The sequence below is a fragment of the Prenolepis imparis genome, unplaced genomic scaffold, assembly GCF_030444845.1.
Source record: "Prenolepis imparis isolate NDT839.2.m4 unplaced genomic scaffold, iyPreImpa1.0 SCAF_5, whole genome shotgun sequence".
NCBI classification, from domain to species: domain Eukaryota; kingdom Metazoa; phylum Arthropoda; class Insecta; order Hymenoptera; family Formicidae; genus Prenolepis; species Prenolepis imparis.
The window spans coordinates 2,853,742-2,876,379 of record NW_028141163.1 but is presented as its reverse complement, the minus strand read 5'-3'; the positions used below and the strand labels follow the sequence as shown (position 1 = coordinate 2,876,379).

Sequence of the window (22,638 nt, the reverse complement as noted above, 5' to 3'; positions counted from 1 at the left end):
TTATTATTGGAAAAAATGTATTAATCGGAAAATGTAATATATCGCGCAATGATTATTTATTTTTATCAAGACATATGAAGAACACGGAAAATTTATTTCAAAGATCAATTTATGGACTCGATAAGCAAGTAAAAAAAGAAAAATTATATATATATATTACAATTAATACGTGTAATATATATTAATTTATATATATAATATATATTAAATAAATATACATTATATATTAATTATATTTCTTCTTATCCGTATAAATATTTCTATAATGGAAAAACCCTCTATAAATTGAAAATTTGTTATTGAGACTTAAATCGTAAATGTCCAATGACATCCTGTACGTACATAAATATGCGCATGCATAAAAAACGAGACAGCGGGCCCAACGGGTTTTCAAGATGTCCGTTCATTTCGCTCCTGCAATTCACGTCCGCTCCGCTCTTATATTCGCGTCGCGCGCAGGCGCAGCCGCTCGACTCGTGACAGTTCGGAACAGCTCGGGCTTGGAGCCGAACCGAGCTCGGGAGTAAATCGCGCGGCGTATTCACTGGCGGCTGGCGGCGGCACATCTATGTACATACATTGTACATACGTGCATATATACAGTGAACGGTGGGTGGCTCTTCTCGTCGATGTCAGTGAGCTGGTCGCTCCTTGGAAGAAGAGCGAGCCGCGGCGGCAGTCGAAGTCTAGTGGTTGAAAAAAAACCGCGTCTCTCTTGTTGAACGATACGGATTGAAGGAAACGGATATAGAGCGGAATTACAACGGGATCGTGTAAACATCCTGCCGTCGATGACACCTGGTTCGAACCGTTCGCCCCATCGGTGAGTTCTCTCTCTCTCTCTTTCTCTCTCTCTCTCTCTCTCTCTCTCTCTCTCTCTCTCTCTCTCTCTCTCTCTCTCTCTCTCTCTCACTCTCTCTCTCTCTCTCTCTCTCTCTCTCACTCTCTCTCTCTTATTATCCGCCCGGCCGGATCTACGGTGAATAAATCTCTGCCTCTCTCTTTCTCTCTCTTTCCATCTGCTTTTCCTTTTCTTTCGCTGACGCGGCACGCCGAAGCGTCTCCTGTAGCCAGGTATAGGTCAGGTAGCTTTATTTCCGCGAGAACGTTATATCTCGGAGAGATCGTCCTGAAAGACGTAAGATTCTTCTCTAAGGATCGATGCATCGACTTATATCTTCCATGTTGACATTGACATGAGGAGGATAGTCGTCGTCTCGTGAGAACCGCGAGTGTATCACGTGAACGGCCCCGGATTATAAATAACAACATCATCGTGGAAACGGTTGGCTTCCGATTTATGGAGCCTCTTAATCAGCCGCGACCTTCAAAGTTTTTTCGATGTTATTTGTGAGAAACAGATAAATTTTATATTCACTGTTCTTTGATAGTCCTGTGACAGTTGCGAGAGAGAAAGACAAATAGAGAGGGAGAGAGAAAGAGAGAAAACGAGTTCTAAATTAGGTGAATGTCAATGACTGACATATGGCTATGAGCTGGTTAGCTTTTCCGGTCGGCGAAATTCCTGATGCGATCGATTAGATCGACCGACGAGACATACGTGACATATGTATTTCCGAGAATCGATTAAAAGAAAAAAAAAATGTATTATCATTGGCGTTTTAATATATTTAATATATATCGTGAAATAAAATGCACGCATCGCCTAGCTTATTCGAAGCGTTTCTTTGCGCGCACGCAACATCAACCTTTTGCGTATTTTTTTATTTATTTATATTTTTTTTGCGACAGTGTTAACCTTTCTCGATTCGCTCTCGATATATTCGATAACCTCGATATTAATTATTAATTCCGGCTAATTATTAATTCCGGCTATATCGACTCACTCATTCTTACCATCTATAAACGGAAGAGAAGAGTTATTAAGATCTTTTACACATGTCGATTACATAATTGCAATAATAAAGAGATGACCTTTTATGAGAGAAGACTTTGTTATGTTTACATATCTCGCTCGTTATGTATGAGTCTATTTTTATATCGTGATGTAAAGAGAGAGAAGTATTAATATTTCATAGTTTCACAAATATAATGTCCATCGTTCAAACTTTGTCATAAATAGATCTGTCAGTTGTAAAAATATTTTAAAAAATAACTATCTTATGGACCACACAGCCATGAACGAAGAAGTTTATATTAATACGTATAATGACTGGCTGAATTAACATTTTCCTGGAACACACAATTCTATCGATTGCAATATATAATAGAAGATTCGCATCGACGTTCGAAATCTTGTACATCTTCGACAGGATATACTATATTAAATTCTGCTCGCGGCTGTTCTACTGCATTTCAATCATAGTACGTGGTAATACTTTAATCGTCTATCTCGAGTGATTGCACAAAATAACCTTGCCCCGACGAGAAGCATTTCGTGTCACGAATATTGTTCGTTTTAAGTATAACGTTCGACCAGATACACGTGTAACGTATAATTTGCAAACATAATTTAGGTGAGACCGAAAAAAAACTACGTACGAGGAAAATAAATCTAGTTCGCATTTTAAAATTGTCTCGAAACATGAAAAATATATTTATATTATATAAACTTTATATTTATATAATATTAAACAATTTTAATCATATTAATAATAAATATTTGGATATTTTATATTTATGTAATATTAAGTAATATTTTGAAAATTAACGTTTATACATACATACATACATACATATATATATATATATATATATATATATATATATATATATGTATATATAATAAAAAATTATAGAAAAAAAATATATATATATTGACATTGAAGAATTTAATATATTAAAAGTAATCAATTTGTGGTTGGATCTTTTACAAGGATTATAATTAAGAGTTTATCATAATTTTGCACTGATTTGACAAGCAAAAATTATGGAACTGTTTGTCAAATTTTTAATCTAGTTTGAGTATTATATAATTGCTATTGAAATGCTACGTGAAAATTATGTATGTAATATTAAATAATATTCTAAAAACTAAACGTTTATATATATATATATATATAAAATGAAAAACTATAGAAAAAAATATATATTGATATTAAAGAATAATTTAATATTAAAAGTAATCAATTCGTAGTTGGATCTTTTACAAGGATTATAATTAAGAGTTTATAATTTTGCACTGATTTGACAAGCAAAATTATGGAATTGTCAAATTTTTAATCTAGTTTGAGTATTATATAATTGCTATTGAAATGCTACGTGAAAATTTGTATTTTTCGAGGGGTTGGTCACTGAGGTAATTTTTCTACAAGAGCTAGGTAATTCAGCGGCAATCCAAAGGAAATTTTGGGTAATTCAAGGTAATTTTTGGTAATTCTAAATAATCTTTAGCATTCTCAGGTAATCTTGGATATTCTAATAGGAAATCTAAGTAATCTAAGGGTAATATCAAATAATCTGTAGGTAATCTAAGGTAATCTTTAATTTTTGAACTTAGTGAACGTCATTGATGAATTGTATCTTTTTACAATAATATATACATTTGCAGTCGATTTTTAGAGTCGACGCTTCGTAAAAACGTGCTTTTTTATAATTTAAGAATTGTCGTGGTTAGGTTTTCGCGGTACCACGTCTTCCTCTCTCAGGCCACGAACACACGAGCATTTAAAAATTGCGAAATGCATTCTTATCTACAACTTTTGATAAGCCATCGTCATTTAACGGTAAAACAAAACCTATATTACAATTTTCATGTATTGAATATTCTGCCGGTAATTCCGGTATTATTTTCATTTTTACCGCACTTTATTTTTATGGATGTATATTGCAAAGAAAACAACTAACAGTAACAAAAATTAAATTTTCATTCCCAACGTTTTTGAGAATAAAATTGGCAGCGTTAAGAAATAATAAAATATTTTTAAAATATATCAAAAAAATTTTTTTAATGTTTCAAAATAGGAAAAAATGTTTACTGTTTACAACAAAAAAATTAAAATATATATTTAAAAAAATTCTTTAAGATTAATTTTAAATTAAAAAAAGGGAATAATCGAAAAAAATATCATTCTAAATTCTAAGTATGATGGGCATAATTTGTATTAGGTAATCTTAAGTAATCTGAGGTAATTTAAAGGTAATCCGTATCAAGGGTAATTTTTGTACACCACTAGTGACCAACCCCTCTGTATTTTTAGAGTAAGCACTTTGAAATTTTTATCTTTCAATGTTAAGCGCACAACAGCATTATATGCATGTATAATTAAAATTCTAACGATTGTGCGGATGATTATGTAGGAAAAACTTAACCAAATAGGAACAAAGTACATACGACTGTCGTATTAATTCTGTTATTTGTAAAGCTGTTTAAACTCACGCGTATTGTTCTGTCAACCTTGATACGTAATTTCGCGATTACATCATTAATGGTTGTTCACTGCAACAAGTGCGTAAGCGTGTATTATGTTGTAGAATCCTCGTTCTCCTTCTCTCTATCTGGGGTCAGTCTGGCTAAGAATATTAATGCGCTTTTTCCTACACTGATTGTGTGAGATTTATGTTTCGTCACTTACCTATTATATACCGACGTTTATTTATCACCAACATGTCGGTTAAATCATAGTCATAAAGTGTGACGAGAAGACGCAATCGCGCATGACAAATCGTGCAATTTATCAAGCATTGTATCGCTCCTTATTACGGAATTGCACACCTATTTAGCGAAGTTCTAAATCGATCAACTTTGTACTTTGATTCAAAACTTATTTTTTACAACAAAAAATTTTTTTTTTATAATAGAAGGTTTTAAAGAATATCGCTGATTTTTTTCTTCAACATAAGATGTTCCATATACAGAATAAAGAACTAGAAAAAAATAAATTTAAATTTAAAAACTTATAATAAAGTATTATAATAACATTATATATTTTTCATAATTTTTTATAATTTTTACTTTTCTTTTTCTTTCGTATCAAATTTATGATTGTATTCGAAACAATAAAAAATTAATCTTTTTATCTTGATGTTCTTCCTATATTGCAATCTATCTCATTTACGACATGTGTTTATTTAATAATAAATTCATTAAGAGATCGTGTTTGATAATGTAGACAATCCGAAAACATAAATAATATTGTGTAATTTACACGAATGTAATATATACATATTATAGAAATACGAAATAAAAAACAAGTATGACAAAAAGTTTGCATTATGACGCACGATAAGTTATCATATATACTTGCATACTACGAGATAATCTCAAATCCAAAAATATAACGATGAATTTTTTGTTAACGAAACCTAATTTGTAATGTGAATGAATTTTATTACATATTATATTTGCGAAATTGAATTTAACGAAAAAAAAAAACAATTTTAAAAATAGGTTCAAAAATTGTTTTTTAAAATCTTTAAATGCATTTTAATAGTTGCTCTTTTAAAATGCATTTGAAAATTGCATTTTAAAAGAGTGCAGTTAAATTGCTTTAAAAAAAAAGAGTGTAGTTAAACTGCATTTTAATTAAAAGCTAGCGTGGATTTCAACTAATTTGCATCTAATACGTAGGAAAAAAAATATACCTCCGTACATAATCTTAAAAATGTGCTCGGCAAAAAGTACACAGAGAGAATTTTCTCTTAGAATTTAGCCTGAAAATCATGGTAATCGTGGGACAATATGGTATGGAAAGAATTTTATGAGAATTTCTCTGATTAATATTTATCACAATAAAAATAATAATATCTCTATTACAATAAAATATAAAAATATGTTTAATTTTATTATACAGTTTAGTAAAATTAATCAAACATGTTTTACATTTTATTGTGATAGATATTATTATTTTTATTGTGATAAGTATTAATCAGAGAAATTCTCATAAAATTCTTTCCACACTATATTGTCCCATGATTACCATGATTTTCAGGGTAAATTCTAATAGAAAATTTTCTCAGTGTACATGCGTAATATGAATGCATTTAGACTAATGAGAAACATGGATTATAAATTTTGTTCAGGTGAATATCAATTGAAGAGCAAACGCGTAGCAAGATGCAAACTCGACAAATCCTGAACGTGTTCCATCGCGTCGTGGAAGTGATCGTGAGAGGGATATTATTGTTAATTGCTTACATCAGCGGACCGGCAGAATCTCAACCACCTATCAAAGATTTAACTCTCCTGCACAGCGCGTCCACTTTAGCGTTAAAAATTCGAAACAGACAAGTAAGTCTCTATTTATTCTCAAACTCTTTGCTGAATCTCTTGAATATTTAATATTTTTCAATAGTTTATATTGATAAATTCCTATTCGCTCATCGATTTTGTAATTTATCTCTCGTTTCGAATCATCGTGACAAAATAAAGTTTTATTTCTACATTATATGATGACTAATGTCTATTTTAAATTAAAATATAATGAATCACAAATAACAATTTAAATAGAGATATTTTCTATCTTTTTTTTGTTTCGTTGATTATTTTGTATGTATAAAAAAGATTAAAGATCTGTTTCTCCTTTTTCTCTTTCTTGGTTTATCATGATAATAAAAATGTCCGGGATGCATAAAACTTATCATCGACTTGTATGATACATTTACTTATATCGGTTAAATTAACTACATAACTGCTTATTATTCACAGTTAACTTCGGAGGAAGTGGTATCTTCATATATAGAAAGAATAAAAGAGATTCAACCGACACTCAACTGTGTAGTCGCGGAACGTTTTGAGGAGGCTCTTGAAGAAGCGAGAAAATGCGACCAATTGTTGAAATCTCAAGACGCTCCGTCCGCAGATTTATTGGCCAAAGAGAAACCATTGTTTGGTGTACCTTTTACTACCAAGGTAAAATATATATCTTTTTATTCTCATTAGTTTTCAATTTCATTAGCTAATGGATATAATAGATTAATGATAACGATTAGGTTTTTTGCTTATCATCCGTTAATATCATGAAATTACGCGATTATAATCGCGAAGAGAAAAGAAAATATCCCTTCAATTATTATATTGCAGGATTGTATCAGGGTAGCGAATATGCAACACACAGCTGGTCTAGTTCTACGAAAGAACACTGTCGCTGATAAAGATGCAGAAGTGATAAAATTAATGAGGTCAGCTGGAGCTATACCTCTGGTATTGACAAATGTTTCAGAATTAGCGATGTGGTGGGAAAGCACTAACCTTTTGTTTGGTACCACTAAGAATCCCTACAATACGAGGTATATACGATATATAATATTATCAGCATAATATAGCATAATATATCATAATATTCATTGAAGATATAATTATTTCGAGATTTTAATTATCGAAAAGGTACGCTCGAAAGAAATCAATTTTATTAAATATAGAATATAGCAAATTATAGTCATTATAACGATTGATGGTATAAAATATAATTATTATACATTTTTAATTTAATGCGAATTTTTAATTCAATATAAATGTTAATGTATAGAGAGCACAAATCCAATTTTTTCAATATCTCTAATTTGAATTTAAGTGTACGACAGAGAACTCGTGCGGCAAAAGATTTTTTTATTCTCTTACAATTTTTTATTTCATGTAATTCGCTTTCAGACACATTGTAGGCGGTTCTTCGGGTGGCGAAGGCTGCATACAAGCAGCAGCTGGATCACCGCTTGGAATTGGCTCGGATATTGGCGGCTCTATTCGCATGCCGGCATTCTTCAATGGAATTTTTGGCCATAAGCCATCTAAGGGTGAGGAAAATTGAGAACTTGACTAACGCGCATGTTTCTTATTATCGATGTCTCGTGAAAATGCGAATATTTTTATTACAGGAATAGTCTCGAACGATGGCCAATACCCAAGTGCACACAGTGATGATCAAGATCAATTACTCGCTATTGGACCAATGTGTAGATACGCGCAAGATATTGCATTAACTCTTAAGATTCTCGCGGACAAGAATGCCGACCTACTGAAGCTAGATGAAAAAGTGGACATCTCACAAATCAAGGCAAATTGATTTAACATTTCATAAAAGACAGTTAACTTCTCTTTAACCTAATGTTACTTTATACATGCATGCTTTTGCAGCGGGAAAGCAAGGTTAATAAGTTTATCGTGTAATGAAACGATGTTTACGAATTTAGATCTATTATATGGAGGACGACGGCGGTCAATATCTAGTTTCTCCCGTGGATCCGGAAATAAAGGACGCAATGAAAAAAATACTGAACTATTTCGAGAAAGCGCACAAGATTAAGGCCACGAAATTAAACGTAAAAAAATTTAAAAAAAGTACAGCTCTCTGGTTAGCAAATATGGCGGCGAAGGATGATAAGGACTTTTCATACGAGTTAACCGATAGAAAAGGTCAGATTAATATTTGCTGGGAATTCATCAAGTGGATGTTATTCATGAGCAATCACACTTTGGTCGCTCTTCTCACTGCCGCATTCGAAAAAATCGGCATAAAGCATGGAAGCGAGAAACACGTTCGACTTATACAACAAAGTAAAGATCTTCGTCAAGAATTTAAGGTACGATTAAGATCTTGAAGAGAAATTTATATACAATATCAAGATAAATTTTTTGAACGCTATTATGTTATTTGCAATATTCTTTTATAACACTTCATGGCACTTTTCAGGACATTTTGGGAGAGAATGGTGTGTTCTTGTATCCAGCGCATCCAACTGCAGCTCCAATGCATTACGAACCATTGTTCAAGCCGTTCAATTTCTCTTACACCGCAATAATTAATGTATTAGGCCTACCGGCTACAGTTTGTCCGTTAGGCTTAAATAAACAAGGGCTTCCCATTGGGATACAGGTGCGTATTGCGTTGCATGATATTTTTACTTAGAATTATGAGGGTATCGCATTTTAAATAATCTATTTTTCTAATCCTATAGGTTGTAGCGGGACTTCATCAAGATCGTCTGACGCTAGCTGTTGCAGAAGAATTGGAACGAGGTTTCGGAGGTTGGGTACCTCCGGCAATAGTAGCTTAATGTCAGTACTAACATAGACAATAATTCAATGAATGAATGAATGACATACACATAACGCCTCATCTTACCGAACCCTGCCATCTTTTTCTTGCGAAGTATTATACTATTTATATCAAAGATTTTCATATGTACGTGAACACACTATCGAGATAAAGTACAAATTTATATATGAAAATTATTATATGAAGGTTATTATATATATACATATATAATATGCATTTAGTATGAAGTATATAATTTGTTATATTACTTGATATTCTGTAAATTTCATGATACAGAGTACATGATGCATTATTACTACTGCATTTATAAAATTCCAAGAAAATATTTGTATTATAATATCTCTAAATATGAGAATGTATTCTTTCTCAATCTTGTGGCCAATTTTTGATTAGGATTTCTTGAGATAATATAATGATATAATTGATGAGATAATATGATGATAATTAATGTTACGATCAATGTTGATGTATCCGATTGTATTGATTGTACTAATATTGAGACAGTATTGTTCGATCTGATATAAAATTAGAATGTCATCGCGTGTATGTGCACTTTTACATGAAAAAAGAAAAAAAATTGAAACTTCTCTTAAATCGGACATATATGACAAAATAGTTGTATATAATATAATATAATATTCACACATGTTAAATTGCAGTATATTTATATATACCTCATAGATTTCTATATAGAATTTTCTATTTTCATACGTGATATATGTGAACTCAAATGGTAGCAGGGTGCTTTTGGTATTATGTGATAAGACGTTTAATGTTATTTAAAATATGTATTGATGTTGAGAATTTATATATATATATATATATATATATATATATATATTATATATATATTTTATCTACCAAGAAATAAATTTTTATTATATTATATATATATTTATTTCATTTCACAATTATATTCTTTTCTATATATATCTATTGATTCCTTCTTCCAGCATTACTCTGCCATATGTCGATCAACATATAAACTCTATTTTATTAATATAAATATTTTCGCAAATATGTATATATCGAGATACCTTTTAAAATTTTAATTGAATACTTTTTAATTAAAATATTTTAATTTGTCGATAATTCGTCGATATAATATAAAAGAAAAATATGTAAATTGCCGCGCGTTTAAAATATAATTTTATATAATTAAGTACTCACCTAATGTTTTATCACGTCAAAAATTTATAATATGCTTAGATGCAATGCATATCAAATTGTCTTAATCTTAAAACATTCGATAAGTGTTTTTGATTTACTAATTCCAATAAATACCATACTACACACATATGTACACACATACATATATAAAATGCAAACATGAAAAAAAATTTAATGAATGAAATACGCAATCATTGGAAGAACAAGTTGCAATAGTTTCTTTAAAATAATTCGAGCTTTGTGAGTTAAAAAGATTGCATTTTAACTCATAAATATGCTATCTAAAGTGTCTCTCTAAAATATTTTTAAAAAAATAGATAATATATTGTATCAAAGATTTATTTTGCTGCTAAAACACGATTTCAATGAGACTACGAAATTTACGTTTGTAAATATGTATGACATGTATGTGATTTATAAAATCACATTCAATTCTCATTCATTCTTCAAATCTCAACCAAGTTCAAAAAGTGATCAATCACAATCAATTTCCGAAATATTTTCTTATTCTTATATCTCAAAATATGTAGGAATAATTGAGAAGATATATATCTATTGTTTCCATGTTATAATCTCTCTGATACAAATTAAATTGTTTTAATAAGAGCTGCCTTTATGTAATTAATAAAACAAAGATTCCAACACAATAATAATGAATAAACATGTTTAATGAAAGAATCATAATAAATTGGAAGCTGAAAATATACGTTATATTCTTTTTCTATCTCTTATTCTAATTTTTAAAAAATGTATTTAATCTTTTTAAATATAAAATAAGTTTCAAGAATGTATGAAAATACAGGAGGACTTTTCACGTCGTGCTCTTAATTAATACTCGTTCTTAGCAAAATATATCAGGATCAGTGTAAAAATTTTATATATCGATTTTATGTTTCAGCAAAATGGAACAAGAAAAGCACCGCACCAAATTACATTCTAGGAAATAGTCTATAAGGAAATCCGCTGCTATTACCGATAAAATTACGCTACCTCGAGATTATTCGAGACCGTTATTTGCAGATTCATATCGTTTATAAAAAAAAAGGAGAAAATCCTATCAAGGAAGCAATACCTTGGATAAACTGGAGATCAGCGTTACGTTATGAGATTCGTTTCTTCCGACGGTGCCTCGCTGTTGCTAGCGACGATGAGGGCCTTCTCTTCTAATCTGTTATCCAATGAATTATCGTCGCCGCCCGATCTGCTGGAAATCATTTCGAACTCGTTCAAGTTGATCTCCGGGTCGAGAAACGCCAGGTCATCCCTGAACTGATCCGTTCTGCCGTCAGAATCATGTCTCTCGTTTCCGTTATTGTCTCGTTTGAGTACCGATCGTTCCTCAGCATTACTCTCGCCGTTTTTCGTCGCAAGCTTCGTCATTTCTCTTCGTTCGTCCGATCGCTTATTTATCACGTTTAATTCTACATCCATTTGCGTTTTTACGGGGGGAAGCTTCGCAGGATTGTTCAGGAGCGTTTTATCCACGTTCGTCAATACGGACGAGTCGTCACTCCTCCGATGGTTTCCGTTTGCGGTTTTCGATCCGTTGGTCGGTTTTTGCACGCACGTATTCTGGTCGGCGAGCTGCTCTTTTCCCTTTGTGGCGGCGGCGGCGAGCTCGGCCTCTTTCATCGCCGAGTGGATGACCGGCTCGGCCCATAATCCCGGGTTGAAGGCTGGTCCCGTTCCACCGAGCTCCGCCGGCAAGATGTCCGTTGGCAGGTGCTCGTGGAGCGTGCTGAGATTGTTGCCGTGCAGATAGATCTGCAAAGAAAAAAAAAAGATGAACGTTAATAACGGCTTTTCGCGCTTGACAGTTATCTGACGCATTATCTGAGCAATGATAATTTATATAGCATCTATACACATCCGCGCTACGCATCGATTTTTACAATGATTTTTATTTTATCACGTTTTTCTATTTTCAGATTACACGCGCATTACCATAAGCAATAAAGATTAATTTTTATTATAAGCTGAATATTTCCTATAGATATGATCTCTCCTAGAGATGAGAATCGTGAATAATCAAAGTTAAATTTTCAAGTCCAGTTGACAATTGATTGTAACTATATGTATATGCAATTGATAAGTTCCAATTGATTTTTGATAGGTTCCATTAAGCAAATTTAAAATTAAATAAAATGAAATAAAATTAAATACAATTATAATTACATTTTGTGTATTGAAATATGATTATAATGTATCTTGGCAATTTATTCGTGTCTTTTAATGCCGTAGTGTTGCCTGCATCATGCACAAGCCTCACCTTATTCCGCGTCTTCTCATCCAGAAATGGCTTCACCAGAGCCAGAGTCGCTTGGACGTACAGGGGCGCCGAAAGGAAGTGTATCGCTTTGAATCGGGCAGGAAATCGCCCACGTAGAGCAGTTATTAGGTTTCGCAAAGCCGCTGCGCCCAACGCGCTACCCTGCCGTAACGAGAATCCGCTCCAGTCTATCACAGCGACGAAACCAGATTGCTGAGAAAAAAAGTACAAATCATCGTTAGATCGACTATTTCGGAGGCATGCAATAATTCCAGTTTGAAAATAAATATTGAGTCTAGACTAGGCGTAGAGATTCAGCTATATGTGAATCGGCATCAAATTATAGTTTCAACTATAATTTCAAAACATTTTTTTATATTAATATATTATAAAATGTATATTTTTGTAGTGTGCGTATGAGTGGTTTTTATGCTTACGCTATAAACAAAAAAAATATTATATTTTTTTAGCTTTTAAATATACAACATAAATCTTTCGTAAGCTATGAGTCTTTTAATAAGCGATAAAAAAAGAGATTAGTAATATAAAATTAACTTCGTGAAAGTCGTGGAGTAATAATCAATTATTAGTGATGATAAGTGACTTGCACCTGATTTCGTGGATCCTGAATAAGTATTTCCAGAACTAAGAAGATAGCTCGTTGAACGGACAATGCGGGCACGGCTATGGGATTCCATTGCGATGCTAAAATAATCAGCACGCATCTGCCTTTCCTACATTGATTCATAGTAAAATAAAAAAATAACGTTTAAAATTATAATCGAACAAGTTAAGTATCACACAAATAAACAACAACTTATTCCCAGTCATTAAAATAATAATTAAAATAAAATAAAATTTTGTTCCTCCCATATGTCACCATCGTCCTAAATTTCAATTTATCTCAGGCGCACTTTATCTTCAGCATTATAAATAGATCATTAATCGAGTGTGTATATAGTTGAAAAAAAATATATTATATAAATATATTATATAAAATATTTAATAATATATATTATATAAAATATTTAAAAATATATTATATGAAATATATTATATAATATATTTAATATATTTATTATATAATATATTATTAAATATATTATACAAATTATTACAAAACGAAGCTGTGCTAATCGCGCTATTGTAGTACCAAGTGTTAATTGCATAGCGGAAAGAAGATAAGAATAAATATAACGGGGCCTTATTACATCACGAATTTATTCGTTATTCCTCGAACATTAATTCGCAAACTTATTGTAGATTCACATACATATACACACATATAATCATACCTGTCTCGTGCGGGCAGAACACCTGGTATACCTGCGCGAAGCGCACGTTGTAAGGCGGGATCCCGAGCGGTGAGGTTGCCGAAGATATCTTGGCGGTGCGTTATTTGTGCCTGATAAGCGGCTATCAGAGCAGCCGCCTGCTCGGTACGATACTTCCGGGCCAGCAGGAAGCGAGTAATATATTCGTCCGTGCAACGCCCCAGGTCTAGGCAGACAACAGACGGAAAAACCGATCGTCATTATAATGCTATCTGCGAAAACGCATGACCGGAAGCACAATCCCGTATGCGGATATTACGCGGAGGTTACGCGTAGAATATATATTAATAATCTTCGCACTTTGACTGACTCTCTTTCACTCCGTTTTTTCAATCAGAGAATTATTTTTTAATCCTTTTTCAAGTAATATAATTATTAGAATTTTTTTCTTTGCTGTAGATGCGTCTATTTTATTTATCTCTCAATATTTAATTCATACTTTGTACAATTATTTTATTTTATATTAATTCTAATATATATACTTTTTATTTAAATATATATTATATATAAATGCATATGCATTTATCAAATATATATTTTTATTAAGTAAAGTGAACTGAAGAATTTGTATTACAATATATTTATTCGATTAAAAAACACGTAATATTAGATAAAAAGATAACTTTTTTTCAAGACTCAAAGTTGAATTTTCTTGCTAAAGTGCAAATTTAAAATTAAATCATAATAAATACTTTTGTTTATAATATCTTTGTAATTTTACGTGCACAGGATACGATGAGCTGATTTCGGTAGTTAGACTTTGTATGATTTTATTTTACCTACCTACATCCGGCATTTGTCGAAGTATGGCTCTGACAGTCTTAATGGCTAGCTTCTTGTCACGCTTATCGAACCTGCCCCCCTCTTCATAAATGCTACGTGCCAAGGCGACGCTATTGTGACCACGTGCGGGATCACACCACATATATTCACAGTACTCGGACATTTTGCTATATCTTTTTTTTTTTTTTTTTTTTTCCCTTTACGTATACACCAACGGTCTGAAACATTGGAATAAATATTTTTTGTTACACACATTTTTATATAAAAAAATATAGAATATTTCTTAAATATCGATTTATATGATATTTTTAAAGTTATTATATGTGATTATATGTGATTATATATTATAATATAGAATTTATTTGAGATATCTTAAACAAAATATTTTTTATAATTAAAGATTAATTAAGAGTTTTATCAGAAAAATATCGACTATTTTATATAAAATATATTATATTTATTATTATTATATAACTGATTAGAAAGACAGACACAAAAGCGCAAATTATTTCTATTCAATAAAAATTTAATATAAGAAATTTTATAAAAATTTATATATAAATCAAATATGTATATATTCTGGCAAAGTAATAGGAATTTATCTCAATTTCTCGACCAAGTTAAATAAAAAAATAAAAATTGGATCAAGAATGTAAATAAAATGAAAAATGTAGTTATTCTACTTATATAAAGAAAGACATGCATAGAAAATCATATTAATCTCGAAATCATTGACATTTAGTATTCTTACTCCAACTCTACAATTATCAAATTTATATGATAATATCTCTTAGATATATAATATCTTATTTCCTTAGATATAATCTTATTTTAATATCTTATTTCCTTAGATATAATCTTATTTTAATATCTTATTTCCTTAGATATAATATCTTATTTTTAATTATATAATAATGTAAATAATGTAAAATTGCGAAAAATTACACAAAATTGACATATAAGAAGTAATGTGTCTGATAAAAGCAATGCTGTGAATCGCACATACATATGTTCGGACATGAGTGCACATAATGTAAAGTCCGATGGTCGAGTCGTAAAGTACTCTATCTTGTTAAAAGCCGCTCCCACTGAATAAATAATGCCCGTAAACGCGATTTATATCGCGATAAAATAAAAAATGCGATTTGATTGCGCTCGCCAAAACTTTCATTTCTCACTTTACTTCTTTCGCGCGAATCCAACTATACATACATTGAGCGCACATTGCACCGAAGAATGATTTGAGTATGTGAAGTTAGCCCCCCATTTTCTAAATTTTGAAAAAATTATTAGAGTTCTGGCTGCCCCCTCAAGAGTTCTAGAGTTCTCTATCGATTTTAGAAATAGTTCCGTCGTTTAAAGCATCGAAAATATTACTTGAAGTTATGGGGGACTAACTTCACATTTTTTCGCAACTTTAAAGCCGTATAACTTTTTTATTATTAACTTTAGCACTATGGTTGATTAAGGATAATTGATAGAACTCTTTGGGGGGCTATCAGAACTCTCAATTAAATTGCCGGTTGTCGACAAAAATTTTCTAAGTTCGATGGAGGGAATTTTTTTTCGGAAATCGGCAGTTCTGTTCGGAGTTCTGGTAGCCCCCCGAATAGTTCTGAAGAAAACTATTAGCATTCGAAGCTCTACGATGCGAAATAGAAAAGTTCTCGTCGATCAAAGTCCCGGAATCGAAAATTTTCAAAGTCCCCTAAAGGTAAAAATTTATTTCGCACCATAGAGCTTCGAATGCTAATAGTTTTCTTCAGAACTATTCGGGGGGCCACCAGAACTCTGAACAGAACTGCCGATTTCCGACAAAAATTTTTTCACCTAGGGGACTGAAAATTTTCGAATCCGCGACTTTGATCGACGAGAGCTTTTCTATTTCGCATCGTAGAGCTTCGAATGCTAATAGTTTTCTTCAGAACTATTCGGGGGGCTACCAGAACTCCGAACAGAACTGTCGATTTCCGAAAAAAATTTTTACCTTTAGGGGACTTTGAAAATTTTCGATTCCGGGATTTTGATCGACGAGAACTTTTCTATTTCGCATCGTAGAGCTTCGAATGCTAATAGTTTTCTTCAGAACTATTCGGGGGGCTGCCAGAACTGTCAACAGAACTGCCGATTTCCGAAAAAAAATTCACCTCTATCGAACTTAGAAAATTTTTGTCGACAACCGGCAATTTAATTGAGAGTTCTGATAGCCCCCCAAAGAGTTCTATCAATTATCCTTAATCAACCATAGTGCTAAAGTTAATAATAAAAAAGTTATACGGCTTTAAAGTTGCGAAAAAATGTGAAGTTAGCCCCCCATAACTTCAAGTGATATTTTCGATGCTTTAAACGACGGAACTATTTCTAAAATCGATAGAGAACTCTAGAACTCTTGAGGGGGCAGCCAGAACTCTAATAATTTTTTCAAAATTTAGAAAATGGAGGGCTAACTTCACATACTCGAATGATTCATGGAGAACCGTCCTTGTAAGAAGAGCCGCGAGTTGCGCGAGCGGCTCTTTCGACCGGTTCGGATAATTATTTCGCGAAAGTTTCGCACGACCTTGCAACAGGCAAGCGATCGATTTGCGATCCTTTATACTTTCCAAGTCGACCGCTAACTTCGTCAACACAATCGAGTTGATTATTTCGAGAAACTGGAGTATACATAACACTGAGACATCAAGCAAAAATTTGAATACGCAATAGTTCAATTCCCTCATTTAAATATAAAAATATGCACACAGAGAGAATTTTCTCTTAGAATTTACCCTGAAAATCATGGTTTGATTAATTTTACTATGCAGTTTAGTAAAATTAATCAAACATGTTTTATATTTTATTGTGACAGATATTATTATTTTTATTGTGATAAATATTAATCAGAGAAATTCTCATAAAATTCTTTCCATACTATATTGTCCCCTATAATTATCATGATTTCCAAGGTAAATTCTACGAGTAAATTGAAGTAGAAAATTGATTATCCGTGCATGATTACTTCAAGAAATAAACTGTTTAATTTCTATTATTGTTGACGCAAAAAGGAGACAGAAAAAAACACGATGAAAGTCGTTGTCCAAAGATGAATCGTAAAATTATGCAGTCGATATTCTGAATTCGGAGCCGGTTTCAGAGGAAGAAAGAAAGAGAAAGAAAAGAACAATACTTCGGTATTTCGTAAGTTAACGAAATACGCAAGTCATCTCAAAATCATTTCTGATATAGAATGTCGTAGTCATCCCTATTATTATAGACATTCATTGATATCTCTTAGATATATTTCATACGAAAAATTAGATTGTCTTCATAAATTACAAAACGCGTTGCTCGGCGTTGATACACATCATTTATCTTCGATTAATAGACATTTAAAAGGCATTTAAAAGACACTTAAAAGGCATTTAAATTATTAGCGATAAAGATTTCTAATGGAAAATAATATATCAGCTTACAAGATAACAAGAGCATATAGCATGTATTTAATGCTCATTAAGTAAGGCCTATTTCTGTCTCTAAAGTTTGTCGAACGGATAGCTATTGCCTCGACAATATCTAGTGTAACCCGACAGTCCCGACACTGACACGCAAATTAAAAAACGAAAAGTCACATCTAACTGCAATGACAAGAAGATAACGAGGATTACATACACTTCGGCGAGTTGGCAACGTAAATGAATGTAAAGTTGCAAATAAAAATAAGACACATTACACCGTACTTACACGCTCATATATTCCTGGACAGGAAAATCCTCCCTGTTTGATTTTCTCTGTCGCCTCTAATCAGAACCACGTTGCGGTGGAGAACACGAGAGGATGGGATGTACCTGCGCGTCCGAATAAACCGCACGCAATGAGATATCCGCAGATTCGTTGGAAAGTGTCAGAGAGCAACATGTGAAACATGAAGAGACAAGGAGCGAGGGAAATCACCGGCAGATTATGGTACGAGAGAGAGAGAAAAAAATACAAAACGGGGAAAGATAGAGAGAGAAAGAGAGATAGCGAATAGAGAGGAGAGCCGGTTATCGACTCGCCGCTGACTCACCGCATCGTGGTCTTTCGCGTTGCAGTCTCTCCCTGCCCTATTGTGATCCCGCGCGTCCGAAAAATCGCGCAAATTCGGTTGTCAATCGAGCGGAACAGCGACGACGTATGCAAATATGCATGTACGTATTCGATTTCGCATCTCGACACGAATGGCGAGCTCGAATCTCTATCTTTGCGATTCCACAAATTTTTGCGAATCTCCCCCGCGATCTTATATAGATATTCGGGGAAAAAATTCATGAAATTTTCTTCAAAAATTCCGACAATGGAATATTAAGCAGATACTTATATATGAATTTTTTTTTTTTTTTTTTAATAATTTACACATCACTGTCGCTTCTCATTCATCTATAATTAGTTTAGCGCGCGCGTTAATGTTACGCGCTTCGTATAATTATATACAAACAACATTAGAAGGCAGTCTAATAACCTAGAAAAAGAATTTAGAACTGATGACTCGTATAAATTAAGAGATTATGCGTTTAAATAAAAATTATTGTCGTATTTTATCGAAATACATTTATTCTCACACAAATAAATTAGGCATAAATAACTTTAGACACTGTGTGAATAATTTCATGTAAATAACAATCTCTCAGTAATTAATAGTTCAATATTATTGAAATATTAATTATATTGAGAGATTGTTATTTACATGGAATTAATTATACATACTTAAATAATTTAATAATTAATTGCATGATTAATGATTATTTTGATACTTTATGACTCATGCGAATAATGACGTGTAAAAGCTGAATGGAAAATCTCAATGTAATTATTTGAATACAGAATGTGCAAGATAAAATCTTACTCCAAATTTTTCATTCGCATTTTATATTATGCGCGTAAAATATTTGGATATAATATTCGTCGTACTACAACTCGTCATTAGCATCTCATCTCTGATCAGTCTACAAATACGTAGAAAATTATCACAGATGTCCATCATCATCCGGTTTATTATCGTCGAACAATAGCGGCGCTGATGCATCGCCTCGGTTGTTCTAGAAACACAAAAGCTTGATGCGGCTTTTCGAAAGTGTACGATGTGCGCATTCCTTTTATATACGTACAAACGAATAAAGAACGACTGCAGAACAGATGTTATAAAAAATAATATATTGCATAAAGCGAACCAATAGTAAGTCTATATCGATTTCGCGCTATCGAGACAAATGTATGTACACATGTGACAATCTTGGAACTAACAATAAAATTTTAGTAAGGCTCTCTGTCAAATACATATTTAAATTTTAACGAGCTAGTAAGAGCCAGATGAGGTAATGCATCAGGTTAAAAAAAAATTAATTTTTCTTTAAATTAATTGGTTGTGCACAAGACACAAATTTGCCTTACAATAAGAAGCATCGTGATTAAATAAATAAATAATTTAATAAATAAATCTCAATTCGAGATTTTTAATAAGTTCCTTTGACCTCTCTAAAGAAGCGTATAGGGGCAAGAAAAAAAAACATGTATCTTGTACTTCAATTTTTGTCGCGATAAGCAAATAATTAAACGATCACGCTATAATATATGATATTTTGCAGAGACTTTTTTTTAAATATTAATGCTTACGCACAAGTAACGTTTAAAAATGAATTAACGCGACTATTATTTATTCTTCTTTCTTCTTTTGTTTCTTTTAAAACGGTAAACAAAAATAACAAATAATGAAAATGTACAATATAACATTAAAGTACAACAAAAATCGTTTTTAGTCTTACTTTAAGAATACAACCTCTTCATTTGCATTTATCTCGCGCACGCGATGTCTTCCACTAATACCTAATATGTATAATGTCAACCTATGCGAGTCATCAGTCGTGCAAAATCTTTTCTCAAAAGACTGCGACTAATGTCGTTTTGCGTATAATTATATTTAAGCATAACATCGACATTAAGGATGCGTAAATGCAGCGACCTTCTCGATAATTTTTATCGACAATATATATGTATAAATTATTTTAAAACTGTTTTAAAAATAGAATAACGCAAAATGTGCGCAATAGCGGCGATTATTATCCTCCGCAATTTTTTTCGGTAACATATTTTTGCACGAAAATATAAACATATTTTTCTTCTCTTGTGTATATATATATATACATATATATACACACACATATTGTCTGAAACGCGCTTTCGTTTGCGCGTGACTCCTGACGATACAAGAGTAAAGGAAGAAGTTGCGTAATGTAACGGTATAGAAACGCGATGTGTGGCAACAATAAGAGAGACATTACCTCCACTCGTTTCCTCAACATGTACAGTGAGAATCTATCGTAATATCTCATCCATAAAAAGTCTAATAATTTTCTTACGATCTACGCGGCCCCTTAATGACATTTGTTGAACACAATACATATAAAACGTTAAATATACTTTAAACGTTTCTTTATACTGTAATTTTATCTGCACATCTACACAAAGTTGGAAATAAAATACAAAGTTCAAATTCTAAAAATTTCGATGCGAAGAAATTTAGATACCATTTATCAAATATGAAAAACGAAACAAAAATATCAGAAACTTTTACTTTAATATTTTTATATTAAGGATAAACACTTTTATATTTAAATTAATATTAATTTTATATTAATTGAACTTTAATATTAATACCATTAAAATATCAATTACTAAAGATAAAATATATACAAAATATACATATATAGAAAATGAATATAATTATAAAAAATATGTTTACAAATGTCAGATAGAAAAATAATTGAAATATTCGTATAAAGAAATAACTATAATAAAAATAAAACTATATATAACATTTAATAAGAATTTTGAAACATAATTTGAGGGAGGGGGATAATTATTGTTGTCTCTGATGTATATAAATTGTTCAAATAATATAAATATATTGTGAGAATTTCGCATGCTTGAGATATTATTTTTTAATCCCAGACATCTTTCTGTGAAATGTTCAAGGCTTTCGATGTTAAACAGACTGCGCCTTGTTTTGATATACAAGCCAGGTTATCATCCGTAAGAAACTACAAATAGTTCGCGGTCGCTATTGAATTAGCGTAGATAAAACGAACGATATTACTCATAACCAATCGATTTTCGCGTCGCATTACATGGCATCACGAGCATTTATTCTATCACTGCTGTCGCGATTACTCTTATATGAATGCTATTAAAGATAAATGTGTCTAAAAAGAAACAAGAAAAAAAAACATCTAGAAAAAAGAGATATTTCTTTTATGGACCAGTATATGTACGTCCTACGTACGCAGTTGTTTGTGAAAGAGATGATAATAATGGACACACAGCTGCAAATCTTGCACAAGTGTCAATATGTTTATTAAGTAACATTTTCATAACTCCAGGCAACCGTCTTTGCGGTGCACTTTCACTAATCCTGTCTAATTCGCAACCGCGCGCGTATTCTAGAGTAATCACGAATTTTACATCGTGTGTTATTATACATATAGAATGTTCCTCATGATAACTCCAATTTCATTATGGATATTAAATCGAATAACACAAATGAAATAAAAAGTTACGTCTTAACTTCAAACTTTCGTTAATGAAGATAAATGAGTTTAAATAACCTTGAAAAAAAGTATTCCGAAATATTTGCGATATCTCGTACGCTTTTATCAAGCAGAAATTTATGCACATTTATTCAAAGAAGCTATAGGCATACAGAGGAGAGTCATTAGAATAGCGCGAATAATAATAATAATAATAAAAATACTATTGCAAAATTACACAATTGCAGTAACCTTAATTACAGACCCCGCAAGACAAAAGATCTTACCTCGTATACCCGAGCCTTCTACGAACGGTTTTAGAGAACCACACACAATTCCGCGATGAGACGATGATCCAATATGATCGGTGCACAATCGATTTATTTTTCGATGACGATTATCGGCGACGCATCGCCGCTCTCGGGTCGCAGATTTTGCGCGCGTCAAACGTCAAATGTCAAAACGTCACGAGAGTCGAAACGCCGCTCGAAACGTCCGGCGCGAAACTGGCGATTCGAAATATGGCGTGCACTGACGTGACACGGCCAGCCGGCACCGACTAACTCGTCACAGCGTACTAAAGTAGGCGC

The 22,638-nt window shown here is 32.1% G+C and overlaps 2 protein-coding genes across 2 annotated transcripts; one reads left to right on the top strand and one right to left on the bottom strand.

The window, feature by feature from the left end:
- Window positions 1-272: 272 nt before the first annotated feature.
- LOC145936820 (fatty-acid amide hydrolase 2) lies at window positions 273-9,844 on the top strand. Its single transcript, XM_083039416.1, has 9 exons — window positions 273-823; window positions 5,983-6,190; window positions 6,608-6,811; window positions 6,983-7,188; window positions 7,550-7,692; window positions 7,774-7,952; window positions 8,089-8,478; window positions 8,589-8,771; window positions 8,854-9,844. The coding sequence occupies exons 2-9, from the start codon at window positions 6,017-6,019 to the stop codon at window positions 8,950-8,952; spliced, it is 1,578 nt and encodes a 525-aa protein (XP_082895542.1). The 5' UTR covers window positions 273-823; window positions 5,983-6,016; the 3' UTR covers window positions 8,953-9,844.
- A 137-nt stretch (window positions 9,845-9,981) lies between these two features.
- Window positions 9,982-22,638, bottom strand: LOC145936822 (clavesin-2). Its single transcript, XM_083039420.1, has 6 exons — window positions 22,336-22,638; window positions 14,511-14,728; window positions 13,689-13,893; window positions 13,004-13,127; window positions 12,394-12,606; window positions 9,982-11,888 (listed from the first exon to the last, which is right to left on the bottom strand). The coding sequence occupies exons 2-6, from the start codon at window positions 14,671-14,673 to the stop codon at window positions 11,220-11,222; spliced, it is 1,374 nt and encodes a 457-aa protein (XP_082895546.1). The 5' UTR covers window positions 14,674-14,728; window positions 22,336-22,638; the 3' UTR covers window positions 9,982-11,219.

What these genes read in the sequence shown, in the direction of transcription:
- LOC145936820 (XM_083039416.1), top strand. Translation starts at nt 6,017, where the DNA reads ATGCAAACTCGACAAATCCTGAACGTGTTCCATCGCGTCGTGGAAGTG. An exon ending in TGGCCATAAGCCATCTAAGG is followed by an intron (nt 7,693 to 7,773) that starts GTGAGGAAAATT and finishes TTTTTATTACAG; the next exon opens with GAATAGTCTCGAACGATGGC. An exon ending in TGGACATCTCACAAATCAAG is followed by an intron (nt 7,953 to 8,088) that starts GCAAATTGATTT and finishes TTACGAATTTAG; the next exon opens with ATCTATTATATGGAGGACGA.
- LOC145936822 (XM_083039420.1), bottom strand. Translation starts at nt 14,673, where the DNA reads ATGTCCGAGTACTGTGAATATATGTGGTGTGATCCCGCACGTGGTCAC. An exon ending in GTTCTGCCCGCACGAGACAG is followed by an intron (nt 13,128 to 13,688) that starts GTATGATTATAT and finishes GAATCAATGTAG; the next exon opens with GAAAGGCAGATGCGTGCTGA. An exon ending in TTCAGGATCCACGAAATCAG is followed by an intron (nt 12,607 to 13,003) that starts GTGCAAGTCACT and finishes TTTTTTTCTCAG; the next exon opens with CAATCTGGTTTCGTCGCTGT.